At 56.1% G+C, this 20,743-nt stretch overlaps 1 protein-coding gene across 1 annotated transcript; it reads right to left on the reverse strand.

Annotated features, from left to right (window-relative positions):
- Window positions 1-20: 20 nt before the first annotated feature.
- On the reverse strand, window positions 21-20,409 carry KMT2B (lysine methyltransferase 2B). Its single transcript, XM_066348870.1, has 37 exons — window positions 20,028-20,409; window positions 18,904-18,976; window positions 16,697-18,660; window positions 16,377-16,490; window positions 16,133-16,283; window positions 15,172-15,451; window positions 14,955-15,010; window positions 14,431-14,709; window positions 14,022-14,116; window positions 13,647-13,745; window positions 13,394-13,507; window positions 13,105-13,251; window positions 12,910-13,005; window positions 12,387-12,504; window positions 11,730-11,843; window positions 11,381-11,565; window positions 11,216-11,305; window positions 11,022-11,126; window positions 10,815-10,888; window positions 10,114-10,229; window positions 9,926-10,017; window positions 9,710-9,847; window positions 8,847-9,005; window positions 8,499-8,619; window positions 8,344-8,422; window positions 8,084-8,244; window positions 6,770-6,997; window positions 5,394-6,687; window positions 5,232-5,309; window positions 5,045-5,154; window positions 2,267-2,404; window positions 2,107-2,181; window positions 1,827-2,004; window positions 1,403-1,510; window positions 1,205-1,288; window positions 959-1,088; window positions 21-866 (listed from the first exon to the last, which is right to left on the reverse strand). Exons 1-37 carry the CDS (start codon window positions 20,382-20,384, stop codon window positions 591-593), a joined length of 8,076 nt encoding a protein of 2,691 aa, XP_066204967.1. The 5' UTR covers window positions 20,385-20,409; the 3' UTR covers window positions 21-590.
- Window positions 20,410-20,743: the final 334 nt, after the last annotated feature.

Here is a 20,743-nt window from a genome sequence, read left to right on the forward strand (position 1 = left end):
AGCTGGCCTCAGGTACCTCTGGGCAACCAGGGTCCCCTCTTGAGAAATATTCCTGCTACCTCTAGAATTCATCCACAGGGACCCAGCTGGATTCTAACTTAAAATACATAGAACATTTGTTGCTCTGAAACCCTGGCAGACCCCATAATTTACTTCTAATTCTGAGCAAGGGCCTCTAATCTACCTGTTCAAGCTGATGGGCTTCCTTGGCTTAGAATGGGTGTGGGGCACAGAGAAATGGGAGCTCCTACTTGCTCCCAGCACCATACAAACTGGAAGACCACTTCTCCAAACATTGACAGACTTTATTGTGGGGGGGGGTTCCCACCTGGGATCCCACCCTCTTAAATAAAAAAGTGCATAGAAAAGAAGGGATTTAGAAACCTTTGTACAATATCTACATTTTGGGCCCCCAGGCCAGGAAGTGGGTAATTGCTGGGTGGGCAGGAGGGATGGGGGCAGGGCCCTTACCTCCTGCATGCCCACATCCACCCTGAACTTGAGAGTGGTGGTGAGATGCTCTGGGAGGGACCAGGGAGCCTCCACACCGGGGGCAAGATGGCAGCAGGGGGGTATGGGCGGCCATAGCTTCAGTTAAGGAACCGACGGCAGCGCTTGGCGCCACAGTTACAGGGCAGCTTGTTGCTGGCATCCTCGATGGGGAACTTGTAGTCATAGGTGAGCTCCTCACCACGCAGGATGCGGCGCAGGGCAAAAATGACAATGTGCTTCTGGCCCTCCACATGGATGACTCGAGAGAAGCAGTTGGGCTCACATGAATGGTTGATGAAGCGGGCGGCATTGCCATGCATTGTGGCATCCACCACGTCAAAGTCATCCATGCGGAACATGTAGCACCCAATACCCTACGGGGACAAAGTGGGGGCAGTCAGGTACTCTGTTCCCATGGGTAGGCCCTGCTTCGCCCACCTCATTCCCATGAATTGGCAGAGCTCACCTTCCCATCATAGAACTTCTCCCGCTTGTCAGTCAGCACAGAACGAATGACAATACCAGAGTACTCAATGACCATCTCCCCTGCATCGATGTTTCGCTTACAGAACAGGCCCCGCCCATGGATGGCAGATCTGCAAGGTAGGATGGGCAAGGGGAGCTCAGGGGGCAGGGGGACAGAATCAAAGCAGCCCCACACCAGGGCACCTGTCAGCCACCCAAGGGGCATCCTCCCCCCAACCCCACTAACCTGTAGACGCCCACAGCCTCTTTGGACGTCTTCTTGAGGTGGCGAAAGCGCATGGCCATGGGCAATTCCAGGCTGGTGGCACGTCTAGTGGAGGACAGCAGTGTCACACAGGCTGGTACCCAGGAATGACCTCTCTTGCCCCGGTCACCTCTTCAGGACCCTTCGAGACCACCCAGCACCCTGGCCTGCCCCCCATACCTGGTTGACCTGAGCTGCACCTCATCCTCTTCCTCATCACAGGTGGCTCCCTCAGGGAGCACCCTGTGCTGGGAGGCCAGGAAGTTGAACATATCAAAGGTGCACTTCCTACAGGTAGAAGGGAAGAAGGGAGAGAGGTTCACACCCATTCCTTCAAGATGCTACACCCCCCACCCCCACCCCCGCCCCATTCTTGGCCTGGGCGTCCACTGGCAGAGTAGGAGGAATAGCATTACTATTAAAGACACAGCAAAAAGAGGGCAAATAAGGTTCATTCCTGAGATACGAACTCTAGAAATAACTCCTGGAATAGCCTAGTGTCCTCTCCTGGGCCTCAGTTTCCAATCTTTACAGACTTAATTCTCACTCTTGAGACTGTCCACAGGGCTCCCCTGAACCAGGTATCACAGCCCAGACCTCTCACCGAAGATAGACCTCTGCGCGGGCTGCCCCGTGGGGGTTCAGGGGTGGCTCCTCCTGGCCCTCTCCCTGCTGGTGGTAGCGGAACTTATAGTGCTGGCAGCGCTGGGCCCCAGGCAGCTGCTCTGCCAGGAAGATGACAGCATCATGGTGGATGCCCAGGAGCCTTGCCCCACTCATTCCTGAGGAGAGTCACAGGTGAGAACGCACAGTCAGGTCAGAGGCTCACCTTGCCCTCGGGAAGTCATCCCAGCCCCCAGCGTCCCTGTGGACTCCCCACTTACCACTAAAAGAGAGATGTCTGAGCCGGGCATGCCCTCGGGCCTCTTGCACCTTCTCAATCAGAGTTCTCCATGCCCCTGAGGAGAGGGCAGGGCCAGAGCAGAGTCATCATGGTATTTTATGGGACATCTTCCCTCCCTGTCACCAGTACTTCTGACTCACCCTCCAAGCTCTCTGCCTCCACGCTGAACCCATCCTCACTGCTGATCTCAAAGCGCAGGTGAGGGCCAGCCCGTTTCGGAGCCTGGTTCTCTTTATCCTCGGGAGATGGAGGCTCTTCCTCAGAGCTTGAAGCCTCACCTGGTCCCAAGGGGCAAGTTAGAGTAGGTAAGGATCATCCCTCCTGGAGTCAAAGCCTCCCGGTTCCCTGCTGCCCTTCCTCCTTCCCTGGGCACAAGCCGACTCTGGATCTGAAGGCCTCCCCCTACTCTAAATGTCTAGTGAACCCTCCACCAAACACTATTTTTTTCTAAAGGGTCTGCGGTCCCTTTTCTGCAGGACTTGGCTAGATAAGCAGGTCCGTGGAGGCTGGGAATGTTTTAGCCTTGCAGTACACACTATGACTTACTCAAACCCAGTCTACCATAAATGCCAGCCCTCATTCTCCTGTCTCACATAAAATTAAAAACACCGGAAAATTATGTTTTGCACATGTATATTTTGTATATGCAACACATTCCTGTAAATATTAAAAACATATTATATAGAATTATACTCACAGAATCTGTACATTATGAGCTATTTTAAGGGACTTAGGGACTTCTTGGGCTAAAGATTTTTTTATTTTTTATTTTTTAGATTTTATTTTATTTTAGCGAGATGAGAGAGGGAGAAGGGGCAGGGAGGAGTGGGAAGCATCAACTCGTAGTAGTTGCTTCTCATATGTTTATGCCCAGGGTTTTGAACTGGCGACCTCAGCATTACAGGTCGATGCTTTATGCACTGTACCACCACAGGTCAGGCTAAAGATCTTAAAGATAGAGCAGAAAGGACTTACTGATGTAGGAGATGCAGATGTGAGAGAAAGGGGGTGTGTGGTCAAGGAAAGCGCTAAGGACTGGGGCCTGAACAACAGAAGGATAAAACCTCCCCTTACAGACACAGTGAGGGTAGGAATAAGCAAGTCTGGGGTCAAGGTCAGGAGCTCAGTTTGGAACATGTTGAGCCTGAGATTCCTCTTAGAAAAACCTCCCTGGCAGCAACTCGCTGGTGGAGATGGTGAGCAGGTACCAGGATAAAGAACTGGGGCTAGCAACTTGGGGACTATCAGAATTAGAAATGGGATTTAGGGTCATGAAATCAGATGAAAGCACCCTGGACATGCCAAAGTTGACAGGTTGGGACAATGAGGAGGCACAACCAGAGACTCAAGGAGAGGGGTGGAGTTCTGGAAGCCAGGAAAGAAAGTGCTTCAAAGGAGGAGGGATCAGCACACCAAATGCTGCTGGCTGAAGCAGGATGGGAACTGAGGACTGACCCCAGTGTCTGGGTAGAGTAGAGGTAACAGTTAAGTTTGAGTGGAGCACACTTTAGGTGAGGCAGGACTCATTTCTGCTCTTTCTCCCCACTTCTCTGAGTCAACCTGCCCTCATGTCCTTCCAGCTCTAAGCAAGACTCTGAACCTGACTTTTGCTGTGTGACCCCTATCATCTCTAGGCCTCAGTGCCCCTACTAGGTCCACCCGCCAACTTCTACCTCTTCTTAGCCCTCTCCCATCCTCACCTCCATTCCGTTCCCTGAACACAACTCTCCCATTGCCTTCGTTCTCACAGTGCTCATTCTAAGCTGTAGTGCACTAGCTAATGACCATGTCTTTCCTCTACCACAATGTGGTATGCTCTCTAAGGGCAGTCAGGGACCAGTCTGCTGTCATATCCTCATGTTCTCTCTGACCCCATAAGCAGTCTTTCAGTTAACCAGTCTCAGTCTACCCCACTTCCATGCTCAGCAGCTGCACTCTACATAATGAGAAAATCCACCTATGAGAAAAGACTGGGGATACTAGAAATTCCAAACCTCGAGCTGCTAGAATAACAGTTTTTTTGGCTGCAGTCCTCTCTCTGCCCTCCCTGCAGAGTACTTACTTACCTTCCAGCTTCAGGGACTGTCAGCCAAATGATTCCAAGTGCCCTCATGCTGTATAATGATGTCTCTGCAGGTACAACTAACCTCACCTTTCTTCCGTCTCAGGTGTCTCCTAGTCAAACCAACCCCCATGCTTCCTCACCTCCTTTGCCCTCATCCTTGGCTTTGCTGTCTTCATCCTCACACCAAATCCTTCTAAGCTGCTGGACTACCTCCTCCCCCCCGACTCATAACTGAGCTTTTTGGCAAAGTGCCTGGATGTTGTTTTGGCTTCCTCATCAACCACTGTCTTCGATTTTGACTTTGACAGAACATTCTCCCCACCCTGTGCCACCAGCCCACACGGTACACACCAATCCTAGACGCTTATAAGTGCCTAGGACCCTTTGTGGCAGTTTGGACTGCTGACTACTTCCTTTCCTGGGCCTTTGGGCACCACTCTAAACTCTGACCTCCTTCCTTTAGTTCCTGTCTATCCTCTGGGTCCTGGGTGGGATCCATCCTCTCTGGATAATCCCCAGAACTTCATCTTTGGTTTTACTAGGAACCTAACCCTCTGATCCTGGCAGACTAGGCTCTAAAGTTCTCCCTGGGGCTCTTCAGCATGCTGCTCACGGCACTTTCAGAGGACCTCTCACATCAAGCTGAAACCTCTATTTGTTTCTGTCACAGGCCAGAAGCTCACCAAGGGCATTTCTATAACTCTAACTCCCAACCTCAGGCCTGTTCCCAAATAGGTGTAACACTCAACAGGTGTTTTCTTCTGATGCATACCAATTCTGCACTGCATCTGTCCATCACTCAGCAGAGGACTCACAGGGAAGAAGGCAGTGAGGGAAAAAGGCTGGTCCCTACCTGAGTAGTGTTGCCACTGGGATTCAAGCAGCAGGTCAGGGGGACCATCAGAAGCCTGAGGAGGACCACCTTCTGGAAGTGGCAGCAGAGGGGACTGATCCTGGAGGGGCCTGTGAGGAGAGACCTGTCAGAAGAGGGAAGGGACAGAGATCCCAGAGCTTCCAGGTAAAAGAGACTGGTCACTCACCTCAGGCTTTCCTCCCCAGTATCATCCAGGTTAAGAACTCCACGCACTGTGGGGGTTTTCATCCTTACTCGGCTGAACCTGGTGGTGGTGGGGAACCACAAGCCTGAGCTGCCTTCTCCTGCCCAACTCCCTTGCCCGATTCCACAGCCTCTGCATACTCACCCACTGCCACTAAGCCCTGGACCCTGGGGGGGATCCTCCAAAGCCTCTCCATCTTCCTCTAGCCGGGGAGTCTTGCTTGGGGGAGGTGCTGGTGGAGAACGGCCAGAGAAGGTGGACACCCTTTTGACACGGATGGCCTGGCGGGGAGGGCTGGAGGGCCCACTGCTTAACACCAGCGTCAGTGGAGGAGGGGGTGGAGGCGGGGCAGGTCGGACCACCCCCACCACTGGCAGCACCCCCAGCAGGGGTCCTGGGGGGAGAGTCCAGGAAGTGGGGGCTGTGGGGGGGATGGGAGGGGAAAGAGGCAGCTGCTTCACTGGGGGAGAGACAGGTTCACCCTCCCCAGCCATTTTCACGAACACTTGCCCCAGCTTGTTGACAAGGATGATTTTGGATGTGGCAGGTTTAGGGGGCTCAGGAGCAGGGCCTAGGCTCAATACTCGAACCCCTGGAGCCCCAGGGAGCCAGGCAAAGGTCCGAGTAGGATCAGCTGCATTAGGAGACAAGCCCTGCAGGGGCTGGCTGCCATTGGCCAGGGGAGGCGCTGGGGGGAGTGGCTCCTCTCTGGGCCCAGTACCTCCCTCCCCAGGCCCCGCTAAGTTCTTCAACACAAAATCCACAATTTCTGAAGGCAAGTCCTCAGGAGGTCGGGCCCTGTCCCCTGCAGCCCCGATGACCCCAGCCCGGCCTGCTCCTGGCCCTGAAGGAGGAGGCCCTTGGCCCCGAGGCTGCTGGACTGCTTCAGCCTCGCTGTCTGTGCCATCATCCACTCCATCCAGCTGTTCGATGCGAGGGGCGCCAGGGAGAGTGCCAGGGGCCAAGGGAGGGCCAGACACCACAGTCACAGGGAAGTGGATGTAGTGGGGGACAGGACTGGCCTCCTCCTCTGAGCTGTCCCCTAGGCCCCCGTGGCTGCTGCCCACTGCTCCTGCAGCCACAATCTCTTCCTGAAAGGGCTCAGTCCCCAGCAGGCTGGCCGCAAAGTCCAGGTCAGCAGCACTCAGTCCTGATACCACCTCCATGTCCTCAAAGTCGGGGCCCAGGTCTTCAGGGGGTGGTGGAGATGGGGCAGGGCCAGGGGGAGCCAGCTCCCCTGAGGTAGGTGTAAGGGCTTTAACAAATGAGGTAGGAGGGGGCACCCTGAGCTGAGGAGAGGTTCTGATAGGGGGAGAGGTCCGCCGTGATGGTGGTGGCCTGGGGGTCAGGGGGCTGGGACGACGGGAGCGTCTGGGGGGAGCTGGGAAATCCGGGTCTCCCACCGTAGGGATGTGGTGGGTCAGAGAAGATGGACTTCCTGTGGGAGGAAGGGTCACTGTCAGCCAGGTGCTCCTACCTCACCTCCCCCATCCCTCCCCTGAATACTCCCAGGTACATACCAGGGGAGGGGAGGGGTCCAAAGGAGACACCCCCCAAGGGCCTCCGGGATGGTGAGTAGTTGGGCACTTTGATTCGAGCCCCTGAAAAGGAGCGGGGAGCGAGTGGAGGGGCGCTGCTTGGATCTGGCCGAAGTGTAGGGTCCAGGTTCTGAATAGGTGAATGGTGCTCAGGAGCTCCAGGGGTAAGGGCATCTGTATCTGGTGGGGGATTGACATGATCTGGGGAGTCTAAAGAGGCAAGAAAACGGCATCAGGGTTGGCGGGGCTCTTTATCAAAGCCCTTCCTCACATGCTCGTCCTTCTTTTCAGCCAACTGCATCTTCTCCACCTTTTCCCCTGACCCAGTCACAATGAACACTGGTTCCAAGTCATCACCCAGGCCCCTAATCCCTCCATGGCTTCTGCAAAACCTCCATACGCACCCGAGTAGGGTCTCTTTGTGACACTTCCTCAGTGATCCTGTGCCACCTCCCCAATTTCAGACTGCCTACTGCTCTGATTCAGGCCCTTTATGCCATGAGGGACGCTGCCCTCTCCCCGACACGGCCAGTCCAACCACTTTCCTACCTGTTCTGTGCAACCCTGCCACATCAAACACATCCGGCCCCATCCTGGCACTTCTGGCTTCCCATTACCTGGCTCCACCTAACCTGTGCAAGCTGATCTCCGCCTCCTCCCAACATTCCTTTGTTTCCATCCCGGACAGCTGCAACCTCCTCCCCTCTCCACTTCAAGTCAGACTCTCACCTGGAACACACTCCTTATCTGCACACACAATCCCATCTCTTCCTCCTCCCATCCAGCTCCCAATGGCCTCTCCCTTTACCAATCTCCAAGCCCATTCTTTGCTCTGTGCCATCCAGTCCTCAGCTACATCCCTCAGTGCCAATGTGGCTGTGAAGGTGCCAGATTGGGAATTGAACCGATCAGGTTAGAATCCTGGCTCCACCACGATGGAACTGTGGAGAGTGACTACTCTTTTGAGTTGTAACACAGCGGGGTTTGTATCTTCCTCAGAGAGGGGTGGGGGGCATTACATAAACATGGAACCCTGAGGCAAGGAGCCCTAACGGCTCCTTCCCTTTGCACAGAAGTTGTCACCACCTCCCTTACCCCAAAGCAGCACCATGGTGCTGTCTCTCACTTTCTGGGAAATGTTGAGCTTAGTCCCTGGCATATAATGCACAGCCATTACGTTATGTCTTTGCTGTTACAATGAAAGAAAGAACAGCAGGCACCCCAGTTTGTTTAGGAGACAGGAGAATAAAGATGGAGAGGGTGGTATTCAGAAATAAAGTAGCTCTAGGGCTTTACCAACGGAAGGGGTGGGGCTGTGCACAATGGTCTGGTTTTCCTCTGCTGCTTCCAGGTGAACTGGCTCTTCCCTCGGCCCCCATGGCCGATACTCAAGAATTCGGCACCGATACCAGCAGCGTCGTCGAGCATCCACCGTGCTCCAGTACAGACGGGAGCACCTGTCAGATGGGCATGTGGGACAGAGGGTCAGGACAACGTGGGAACTGAGATCTAGTCCTGGGGTCCTGAACCCTACCAATTCCCCACAGTCTGCTCACTGGTAGCCAATGGGGAAGAGCCGTCCTTCGCAGTCCGAGAGATCAGACAGAGTACCCAAGGAATCAATCCGGATGGAGCCTACAGAAAAGAGGAGCAGTCAGGAGGGCGGGGCCAGGCAGGGTCAGAAGAGCGTGGTAGAGCGCAAGCAGCTTACCGATGAGCACATTGATGGCATCAGGTTCGAGCCCTGTCAAGAACTTTCGCTTGAAGTTGATGCCCTCAAAGTCCACATAGACTCGGCGAAGAACATCAAAACCATCAGGGGTGACAATCTCCTATTAAGTGGGCGGCAAATGGGGTTGCTCTATTAGTGGGGTGTGAGAGGAATGCGAGGGAACGCTCTGTAGGCAGGGACTGGACAGTCGGGGGCTCGGCTGAAGGACTCGTGGAGAACAAGGAGACCCTGGGAAGCATTAGGGGCCAGGCCTGTGGGGCTGCGGGGGTCCGAGTGGAAGGGGGAGGACAGCAGTGAGGAGCTATCTACCCCACAGTAACGGCCCACCTTGCCATCCAGCAGATCTGTGTGTTTCTGACAGAACACTTTCTTGTCATCCTGGAAGATGCAGTAGCTGGCCCGGGCACACATGAAGTGGAAGTTGCTGAGGCAGGAGGAAAGGCAGCAGCCCACCGTGGCTCCAGGCTTTAGGCAGAGCTCACAGCGCTGCGGGTGGAAGGGACTGCTGAGGGGAGAAGCCAGTGACCGGGGCCAGGGCCTGACGTTTAGCATCACCGTCCCTGAGATTCTGCTGGGGCTCCTGTCTAGCCTGGCACTTCACAAAGCAAGGGCCCTCACCAAACCGAACCTCTCACCTGGGTGTATCTGGGGCAGGTTCACATCAAAACTATTTCATATTTTTTTAAAGCAGAGCATTGTAGCAGAAAAGAAAAACAAGAACAGCTGATACTTGCTAAGTGGTATTTACAAAGTTTCTCACTATCCTATTGTAGAACCTGTATTATTTCATATAACCCCCTGCAGTAGGCACCTCTGTTGTCCCACTTCCCGACAGCGAGCTTGAGATTTCTACAGGTCCCACACTGGTAAGGGGAAATTCTAACCCAGGCAACACCTCACCTCGTGGGGATAGAGTAAGGGGTAAATGCCATACTGTATGGAAAGCATCCAGCACAGAACCAAATCTAAAGGTCTTCTAACCTTTAGTCTCCAAGGCCAGATAGCACAAAAAAGGGAAAAAAGCCACTACCTCTCCCGCACCAGAGACCTGGGACAACCAAAAAAAGGTACCTAGGGCTAAAAGTGAAAGGACAGGCTGTGGTGGAGACTGTGAAACAAGAGCTGTCTCCACTGAAGGAGTCCCAGCCGAGAGCCCAAGGGCTGCCACCTCTCCAGGCCCGTGCCCTCACCATCTGCCTCCCTCGAGCCACAGCAGCGTGCACGTTCTTGAGGGAGCCGTCGTTCTCCTCAAATACTTCAGCTGACCAAATGGCACAGTTAACGTGTGTCCACTCATTCTGCCCGATGTACAGGAGCCGCCCCGCCTCCTGGAGGCAGAGGAGTGACATGAGGAGAGGCCCCAGGGACAGGGCCCACAGCTGGGGGTTTCACACAGTTGCCCTGACCTTAGAGTCTGCATCCCCATATTTGAGGCAGAGTGCACACTGACGAGGGTCCTCCAGGTGCGAGAAAGCTACTGGATCCTTACCCTGGAAAGCTGGAAGGAGTGTGAGAAGGGAAGTGTAAGAATCAGGACCCAGAGCCTGGCCCACCAACTCAGGGGCTCTAGTTTCCAGCTCCCACTTCCCAGTACCTGCTGAGGGGTCCCCTGAAGACTGCCCTGATTCTGAGGTCTCTGGTTCCTGTTGCCTCCACTGAGCGTAGACATGGTCCAAGGATGGGGGCAATACAGCATTGGGAAGGACTCCGCTGTGGATAGGCAGGGTCAGCATCTGATACAACTAACAAGGATGGCTGGACTGGGGCCCACTCACAATCTCAGCCTAAACATGCCATGACACCCCCTGTCCTATATCTGTGTGGCATTTCCGTCTCCCAAATAAGCCAGGCCCCATTATGACCCCTCTGGCACATAAAATGCTTGCTGTTCCTTGTGCCTGGAATACTGTGTCCTCCACATCTCAGCTTGGATGTCATCACTTCTAAGAAGTCTTTGGCCTTAGGCTCCTTTGGTAGGCATTGCCCCTGGGCTTCCCCCATCACCACTCTGACCATCTGGGTCACCAGTGCCTGCCCAACCCCCCAAACACAGCTCACTCACTGCTGTCTCCAACACAGCCTTGCACAAAATAGAAACAAAGTGAGAACTAATTTCAGTTTGAATCTCTGCTAGTCTACAACCACTGGACACTGTCACCTTCATTCCACCACCCTACAGATTCTAACTCAGCTCCTTATCTATTCTCAGGCCAATGTGACCCTGGATTCCCATGAAGTACCCCTGGCCTTTGCCCGCACTCCCTGGTTCCCCTCCTGTTACCCAGCCTTGCTCACTTTGGCAGCCGGGTACTCCGTCGCCAGTACTTGGGGTCGTGGGCGTCAAACCAGCCGAATGTAGACTCTAATAGCTGGGGAGTGGGTAACAAAATGAGAAGAACTGGCTTCCCCAGAAAAGTTGGCAGGAAGAGTGTGAAGGATCCACTCTCTCCTACCCATTACCTCTGAAGCCACCCTATCAGCCTCTCTCCCCAAAGAGCTCACCTTCAGTAAGAGCCCCTTCGTCTGGCCTCCAGCCCGGTGCTCCAAGATCTCTCCTTCCTCCGAGTGCCTCATCAGGATGCCCACTACATCCTCCATGAAGCTGTGCTGTAAGGGGGCTTGTCAGGATCCAAGCCCCGACCCAACCCAGCCCTCTCCTCCTGGTATCCACCTATTTCTCTCAGTATCCCACTCACCACAGACTTGTAGTGGCCTTCCTCAAAGCGCTGACTTATAGCTTGCAGATCACAGGGCCCTGGGTGCAGCTGCTTTCCATCTTGACCACACTGTAATGAGAGGAAGTCAGCAAGGCTGGTGCTGGGCCTGGCCCCACCCCGTCCTGCCACCCAAGCCCTCCAGACCTGGGTGCACAGCAGCAGTGGGACCGCCACTTTGGAGCTCAACAGACCCTGGAGCACTTGTCGTAAGCCCCCCTGCAAGGCTCCACTCAGGGCCTCTCGCCAGCGGGGGTGCGTGGCCCCAGCACATGGTCCACAGGTGTACAACACTGAGTCTGGCAGCCCCGAAAGGATCTCATAGTCTTCATCTAGAATAGCCAGGGTGAGAAAGAAGAAAATGGTTTGGGGCTCTTAGCAGCCCACAGGTCTCCAAAGACCTTTAGCCTACTTGTCCTCTGAAGGCCTGTGGTGGGGGACAAGACAGGGATCCCCACAGGACTGAGGTCACACTCCTGGTACTTGATCCACTCACCTGAGAGCCCCTCACACTTGGCGTGCACCCAGTGGTCACACTGTGCACACTGCATCATCTTGCTCTCATAGTCATTGTCTTCATAGCAGCGTGTACATATTGGGCAGTAGTTTCCTGAAGAAAGAGGGAAGAGGGCAAGTCAGAGGGGCTGGGGCCACTACCTGCCTCTCAGAGTTTGTCATGGGAGTGGTAGCACTATCTTGACTGCTGTGTGGGCTGCCTCCATAATGCTACCTGTTGGGTCTCTACCATTCCCAAAATGCTGGCTGAGGATAAGGCCTCTTTTCTAACTCTGCAGAAAACTCCCATGCTTCACAAGGAATAGGGGCCTTGTTAAGCACAATGCCTGAATAAATGAAGTAAACCCAGGTTTTCAGAGTGCTCAGTGGAGACTGAGGCTCCATGAAGCATCTGAGGGATCACCACAAGGGTAGAGTTCCAGGCTCTCTGCTTCCATTGCTCTCAGGGAGACTGTGTGCCCATTTTATGTACTGGATGGGCTTCTATGGAAGAGTACCCTAAACAGAAGGGAAGAGTCCATGGCTAAAAGAGGGTGGAAAGCCACTAGAAAAGAGCATCTGTTCTAACTGCCTGTGGAGGAGCCTGGCCCACTCCCCAGTGGACCCCCAGGGCCCAGGGCCCCTGCCGAGTCCCCACCTTTCTCATAGAGCTGGGTGCACCTGGGGCAGAGGCTGTAATCTCCAGACCACTCGACGTCCCAGTTCTTGCCTGGAGTCGCCCCACAGCTTTTACAGCGCACACAGGCTGAGCAGATCTGGGGGGGCAGGGCGGCGTTAGGGGTAGAGCCAGACACCAAGCTAGAGCAGTGCGAGGGGAGGACAGGCAAAGAGGAGTGGACGGTAGGCAGGAGATAAAGAAGGAAGGTAAGAGAAGGAGAACAGGAGAGGAATGAAATGGGGAGACTGGTGACAGGGAAACCGGGAAGAGCAGAGGTTAGACTAGAGAGGGGGATTCCGAGCCTGGACTATGGAATTCCTGAAATCATGACATGCAAATTCTTGTCTATGTGAAATTCCTGAAGAAATGTTACATCTAACAAACTCTCAAAAGAACCTCTGACCTCCTCCTTCTAATGAGAGCCCTAGCCTAGAGCAAGGCTGGGGGTGATGGCAGCATTCAACAGAACTTCAAAGCAAGGGGTATGGGCTTCATCTCTCACCCAGTGGCGCTTTTTGCGTGTGGCCCTGGTTGGGTAGCTGGGCCCCAGGCAGGCTGGGTGGTAAGCATGGCGGCAGCGCTCACACTCCAGGAGGTGCTGTTGGACATTGGCGAAAGACAGCAATGGCAGGATCTACTGGTGGTAACCCCTTCTCCTCCATTCCTCCACCCACCCTCATGGCTCCAGTGCTCCAACCTTGGATCCCCGGCCTTTGCGCCCACAAACATGGCAAAACTTGCAGCGGCGGCAGCACCAGGTGTCATGATGTTGGGGCAAGGGCCGCTCAGATTCCTCCAGGCAGAATGGGTGGAAAGGGTCACAGCAGACTTGGCAGAACACCAGCTGCAGGTGGGAGAGTGAATGATGGGCACAGGGTGAGGTCAGGAGGCCAGGGCATGAGACCCTGCTGAGGGAATCTCAAAGTCAGACAGTAAGGGCTAATGGAGACTGGAGGGGGGGCTGTGGAAAAAGGCGGGAATACAACCTCATGCAGGCCTTTGCTGGCACACAGCAAGCACACCATAGGTGGCCCCCCCGGCACGGAGGTGAGTACACTCAGGCCTCCCATCAGCCACACGTTCTCTAGGTCACAATCCTCCTGAGGGAAGAAAGGACATGAGATCCGAGAGCAGTCAAGACTGTAAGTCAGATCCACCCATCTTAAAGCCCTGGCTTCTCAGACACAGTAAGTTTCTTCCAACTACGGTCCCCGCCTTCTCCCCACCTCAATGCCATACCTTAAAATCCACACGGACCCGGTGCACACCATCAGGGGACTTCTGTTTTCCAGTCCAGCCATTGGGAAAAGAAGCAAAGGGGCCCGGGGCCAAAGCATCCTAGGGAGGGATGGTGGTGGTCAGAATGCTGCTCACCCCATCTCTGCAGGCTTCTCTCCTTGCTGCCCTTCCCCCAGCCTGCCTAACTCTGTCTTTTGCCCAGAACCTTTACTTTCCAGACGAACAGGCCTGCTTCATTCCTCAGGGGCTATTTTCCGGTTTGGACACACCAGAGCACTCAGGGGAACCCATTACCCTGACTTGCCAGGGTGCTCTGGGGGGTGGGAGCCATGCCTGTCACAGGGCTCAGGGTTCCTGGAACGGGGCCGTGCTGACCTTGTCCAGGCGCCTTCGCGCCTTGAGCTGCAACACAGGCTGCAGGGTGGGTTTGCGGGGCCGGCTCTGCTCCTCAGGTTCTGGCACTGGTAGCTCTATGCGGGACACATAAGTGGTGAGGTTCCTCCTCTTCCCTGCCCTACTGCCCCTCTTTTACAAACCCCAAATGTCACCTGGATCCCAATGCCTTCTTTAACCAACCACAGTCTGCTAGAATGACCCTTAGTTAGGCCTTGCTCACTAAGCTGTTAAATACCTACACATGAGTTCCGCCCTCTACCTATGACTACGCATCTTTCTCTGTACTCGACTACTTTCTCTATCACATCAACAGGACTCTGGGGTCAGAGTCCCATCCCTTCCACATAAAGACATAGGACTGACAGAGGAAGCAACAAGCAATTCGCACCATTCTCTCGGGGGGTCCGACGCCGGGGAGCAGGGGGACCCCCGGGATCTGAGTCATCCGAGTCCTCGAAGATATCATAGGAGGGTCTCTGTTTGACGCAGCGCCGGGCTGACTTGCGCTGCAGTAGGAGGGAGTCCTGCTCCTCGGGCCCTGGGGGGGCCACCACCTCCTCCCGGGGCCCCCCTGCTCCCGCCCCCCGGCGTGGGCCTGGAGGACCAGGGGAGGCCTCAGGAGATTCATCGGAATCCCAGGGCAACAGCGTCTTCACTATCGTCCGGCCTGTGGGAACAGGGGACTTAGTAGGATATGAGCTGAGCCAGGGACATGGGACATTTGGATGGAGAAAAGCCAGAAAGAAGTGGGGCAGAAGAGAACAAGCACAGGAGAGATACAAAAGCATGTGATGGAAAAAAGACAAAGGAGGTGGACTGCAAAAATAAGGGAAAGAGAGCAAAGAAAACATGGTTTCCTCCATACCACAAGTCAAATTACGGTTGTGTAAAGAAATGCTCCTCAAAACTTACCTTTTTTAGCCAGCCGCTCCATCTTCCGAGCCTCTATCTTGTCGCACTTCCGGTATCTGGGGAGGGGAGCAGCACGTCACCAGGGTAGGGGACTGGTGGTCTGGGGGAAGAGAGGAAGCTCTCCACAAGGATGCCAACTCCACTGCTATGGTGGGGCAGGGAGCCTTGGTAACAGACAACCATGAGTGGGAACAGAGACTGAACCTCAGCTACTCACACACAGCACTGCTTCTTGGTGTTAGGGCCCCCAAACTTGGGCTTGTCCAGGCAGTTGACACAGGAGCCACAGTCCTGCACACGCAGGCAGCCCCGACAGTGTCCACACCGTGCCATCCGCATCTTCTTGCCGTGATGGGAGGGCAGTGAGCGCCGGGGTGTATGGGCCAGGGGCCCTCCAGACCCTGCAGGCTCTGAGTCTCCCCCAGGTCCTGCAGGATCCACCTTTTCCTGTTGTGACCGTGATGGGACACTCTCAGTCTCAGATGCAGATGATGTATCTAGTGTAATGGAGAGCAGGGGATGGAACTATAAATCCACCAAGCCTTCTAACTCATCTCTCTGCTTCTCCTAGACCTCAACAATTGCCCTTCTGGGCCCTGGCCGGCTGGCTCAGTGGTAGAGCGTTGGCCCAGCGTATGGAAGTCCCGGGTTCGATTCTGGCCAGGGCACACAGGAAGTGCCCATCTGCTTCTCTACCCTTCCCCCTCTCCTTTCTATCTCTCTCTTCCCCTCTTGCAGACAAGGCTCCATTGGAGCAAAGTTGGCCTGGGCACTGAGGACAGCTCCATGGCCTCCGCCTCAGGCACTAGAATGGCTCCTGTTGCAACAGAGTAATGCCCCAGATGGGCAGAGTATCGCCCCCTGGTGGGCATGCCGGGTGGATCCCGGTCGGGCGCATGCGGAAGTCTGTCTGTTTCCCCGCTTCTCACTTCAGAAAAATACAAAAAAAAAAAAAAAAGGTTAAAAACAATTGGCCTTCTGGCCTTTGCTTTCACACAGTGCTCAGTATCCACATGCCCCCAAACTTGCTTTGTCTAAGGCCTAGCACGTGCTCCAACCCCCTTGCCACTAGCCTTAAGCACCGAACTTGGCTCCCACTCTTCTAGGCTCCTGGTACATTCGTTCACTTCCAGACTTGACACAGCTGGGAAATTTCTCCACAAGACACCTGCCCCTACCCTCTGTGGCAAGGTCCTGCCGATCTCGGAGAGGAAGAGCACTGAGGCGGGGAACATCTTCAGGCACCATGGCCCTGGCCTGACCGAGGGCCACAGCAGCATGACGGCAGACATGTTTGATGCGGGGGCCTTGCACAGGGGACTCAGGGCCCTGAGGAAGGAGAGACCAGAAATACATGTGCCGAATTGCTAATTGAGCTCCTGCAACCAGCCTCTTTTAGAGGGCCCACCACCCACTCCATACCGATGGTCTCTCTCTCTTAGTTTCCACTGATTCATCTTCAGACCTGACAGAACCTCTATCCGAGATCTGCTTCACAGCCCCCATGACCTCCTCCATCCGTCCTCCAGGGCTTGGCTGGTGGGGTAATAATAAGCAAGGTCAGAGGCTAGAAAGTGAGAAAAGATGGGGCCAGGGAAGGAATACAGGAAGCTGGGGGGAAAGAGGATGGACTGGATCTGAGGGTTCTCTGCTATGTTAGAGGGAGGCAGGTGGTTAAGGGATTGCAGGGAACCAAGGCTGGATGACTGGGTACAGGGGCCTGGTCTAAGTACCACACTTACCGGCATCAAAGACGCCACTTTCTGCTGCTGCTGCTGGTCAATCTTGAATAGCTGCACCTTGGCTCTCTTGAGGAGGCTGAACATTTTCTCTTCTACACCAGACAAGGAACCCAGGCCAGTAATCCGGGGCTTTTCCAGTGGTGGTGGCTGTGGCTGCAGTGGTGATAGTGCCTGGGGCAGCAGTTGGGTTTGCAAAGCCTGTACGGGCTGCTGCAGCTGAGCCTGAGGCTGCTGCCCATTGCTCAGAGCTGGAGCCCCAGGTGGGGGCGCCTCAGCCTTAACAGAGGTGGTAACCACAGGCGCAAATCGAGGCAAGCTGAGATGGTTGGTGCGGCCCACCGCCCGTAGTTCAGGCTCAGCTGGAGATTCATCAGCGGGAGGAGGCTCTGGCTCAGGGGCTTCAGGGGCCCCAAGAGGAGGAGTAGTAAGCACCGATTCATAGATCTTCAAGTGGGCTTCACTTGGGGTAAACTGAGGGGCCCGAAGGAGCAGGGGCCTCCGGGATGGAGTGACAGGGGCAGGCAGTGGGGGTGGCGCTGGTGGAGGAGCAGGAGGAGGAGGGGGGAGTTCCCGGGTCAGTGAGGTCCAGCGAAATGTGGGTTCCCTTAGGATGGACCGCCTTTTTTCAGGGAGTGGGACTGGGACAGATAGGGGAGTTGGGGCACATGGTGGAGAGGGAACTGGTGCTGGTTCCTGGGGGGCGAGCGGGCAGACAGCAACAGGAGGCCGCAGAGTTGGTGAGACCTCCACCTTTGCAGGTTTGGGGGGATCTTCATCCATAAATCGCCGGGGTGTCTTGATGACACGGGAGGACCGAGCACTCACCACAGGCATAATAAACTGCCGGATATTCTTCAGGAAGGTGGTGCTTTTGGGGGCTACCGTGGGGCTGTCTTCCAGAGGGCCTCCTGGGGTGGTGCTAGGGGTTGGAGTGGTAGGAGAGGCGCCCTCTGGCCCTGCCCGAGCAGCTTCCCGCTCTGCCCGTTGGCTGGGAGTCAGAGGAGGCCGGCCCCTCTTCCTGGAGCATGTAGCTGGGACCGCGGGAGGTGATTCTTCCTGCTCCTCTGGGGCAGGAGGTGGTGGAGATGGTGGAGGTGGTGGGGTCACTGAGGGTGGCGGAGGGCTAAGTGGAGACCGGGGAGATGTTGAGGGAGATGGAAGAGGTGGGGGAGGTGGAGGAGCTGGAGGAGTCAGGGGTGGTAAGGACAACTTTGCCTCTTCCTTTTCATCAGCTACCATCTCTTCCTCAGCTACAGCTCTCTCTTCCTTCTCTTCCCCTTCCTCCTTGTCTTTCTCCTCTTTCTCCTCCTTTCCCTCCACTTCCAACTTCTGCTCCTTGCTCCAGCCAGGGCCCTCTCCCTGTCCAGATTCAACTCTTCCTTGGGGGGCATCCTGCCAGCTCTCTTCATGTTGATCTTGACCCTGACCTGATTCATGTCCCAAGGACAATCGTCCCATCTTCACTCTTTTGGCCTTTGAAACAAACTTGATCATGAGGGGGAGTCCGCCTCGGCCTCGGCCCCTGCCTCCACGGCCTCCTCGCCCAGACTGTCCTCCACGCTTGGGGGTCCCAGGTCCTGGGCCAGGCCCCTCCTTGCATTTCCAGCTGCCAGTCCGGTGTTTTACTGGAACCACAGGAGGTGGGGGCTCAGGTTTGGGGATTGTCACAGCTGCTTCTGCCACCATTACTGCTTGTTGCTTCTTCCTGCAGGGGCCTGCTGGCCGTCCTGGGGGCCGTCCCCGTGACCGTCGGGGGGTGGAGGGTTCACATGCTCGGCTCCGGGGGGCTGGGGGTGCCTGGGCCCGCTGGAGAAGTTTAGTCAGTGCTTGCACCATTCGTTCTGTGCCTTCCTCACCCCGTTTCCGGGCAGGAGTCTTTGAGGGGGTAGGAGTCACATCTGCTAGGCGAGGAGGTGGAAGAGGGGTCGTCTTATGCTTGCGGCCCCGACCGCGGGGGGCTCGACCTAAAAGGAGAATAGGTGTGGGGAGATGGGTCAAGCTAGCCCTGCAAACTGAGGAAGGTGCTCCAGGAGAGCCAGGACTAAGTCTTACTTGTCTGTTCCCCCACAGCCCAGCCTAGCTTGGGCTTTGACACAGAACACACTTGGTAACTGATGGAGCCTCTAGTTGAACAGGGAAAAGCTGACACAAAGAGCAAGAATAACATTCCTGTAAAGCTACAGAGGTAGAGTTTCCCCATCACTCACCTCGCTGGGACCGGAGCGCAGAGCGCAGGGAACTGGGGGCCACATCTTCATCTGAATGAAAACCCTGAAACTCCTAATTTAGGGGACCAGGGGTGGAGGGGAGAAACAGCAGTCAGTGCCAAAGCCCTCACTCTACCTGAGACTCAGGTATAGAGAAATATCCCCAGCTTCCCTCTTTATGGACCCCTGCCTATTTACAAAAGAACTAAGAAAACTAGAAGGTGAGGAGAATAGAAAGCGGAGTCTCTCCTCAGGGATGAGACATGGGGTACTTTGAACCCTCCCTCCGGTGCCAGACCACACCAGCACAGCCATCAATGGTTTGCTGGCCCAGAAGGAAACAAGTGGCCACTTCCCTGATTCCCTTACACTCCAACTAAGAAAAAAGTGGGACCGCTGTTACAATCTCTTGGGCTGTAGTTTCTTCCAGAATGAAGATGGGAATAAGGCCACCCAAGCGTGGTGTGTGTGTACCAAATGGTTTATCATATTAAGATCCCTACACCTTCCTGCCTTTTCTGAAAGGCTGGGTAAATCCTGAGCTGAACTCAGACCTGCTGGAGTGCCCAGTCGCAGCCTTCATTCCATTTCTTTTCAACCTGTACCCCTAAGAGGAAGCCCCTCCACCATTCTATCCTCTCCACTCTAGGTCAGAGAGGAAATGGGTTACTGGTGAAACCAGGGCTATGTCAGAGGTTATGAGCATGGGCGAGGCAGCTTACAGGTAAGAGCCCAGAGAGCCCAAGCCTGGCTCCACTACAGCCAGGCTGCTGCTGTCAGCCACCACTGGTTGGTCATACCTCGCCCACTGCTTCCTCGCCCAAACCTCAACAGTCCTAGCTTTGCCAGCTACCACGAAGAATCAGCTCAGGACACTTCAGTGTGACCCGTCATGGGCCCAACTGCCCAGCTGCAGCTCCGGCTTCTCTATTCACTTGTAAAGGCCGCTTCCACCGACAGCTCCGTGCAGCCTGCCTCCTCCCAAGCCTATGTCCAGGGCCTTTTCGTTCTGCAGGGGCCCTGAGGACCCCGCTTCCCCATGTCACTCCTGGGGGCCACCCAGACCCCTGGAAGCCCCTGGCCTCCGCCCCGCCTGGCGCTGGGGACGCCTCCGACCGCCTCACCTCATCGTCGGATTCCCCGTCACTGCTCTCCTCCTCCGGCACGCAGCCCCGGCTCGGGCCCCAGCCCCGGCCCCGACCCCTGCCCCGCTGAACGCGCGGGCCGGCCCATAAACGGCGGAGCCGGCGCAGGCCCCGGCGGAGCCCCAGCAAACGGAGAAGGGCCGTGTCCTCCCCGGGCTCGGCACCGCCCGGCCCCGCCGCGCCGCCGCCGCGCCGCAGAGCTACCCGCACTCTCTCGGCCCCGCTGCCCCGTCCGCCGCGGCCCCCTCCCCCGCCGGAGCCCCGCGGGCGGCCTGGGAAGCGGCCCCGCGCGGAGGCAGGCCCCGGGCAACTGCCGCCGCCCGCCGCCGCCGCCATCTTGGCACCGTGAGAGGGGCCGGGGAGGCAGGGGGAGGGGAGGCCCGAGAGCAAGACGGGGGGAGGGGAGGGGGGGAGTGGTGCGGCAGCGGCTCACGACAACAACCCGCGCCGCCGCGGGTCTGGCGGGAGCCGGGGGCTGGGCCGGCCACGCGCGGGGCACCACGGGAGCGGGAGTCCGAGGCTGGGCGGCAGTAACCTTATACCGCGTCTGAAGAGCATAGACCCCCGCGTCGCGGCCCATCAGGGGTGAGGCGCGGGGGCTTCAGGGAAATGTAGTCCGGGAGGCTCGCTCCTTCCGCCGGGAGCCAGGGCCGCGAGAGCTGGGACTGTGGAGTCCCCACCCGACCCAGAAAGCT

This window comes from Saccopteryx leptura, chromosome 9 (assembly GCF_036850995.1).
Source record: "Saccopteryx leptura isolate mSacLep1 chromosome 9, mSacLep1_pri_phased_curated, whole genome shotgun sequence".
NCBI lineage: Eukaryota > Metazoa > Chordata > Mammalia > Chiroptera > Emballonuridae > Saccopteryx > Saccopteryx leptura.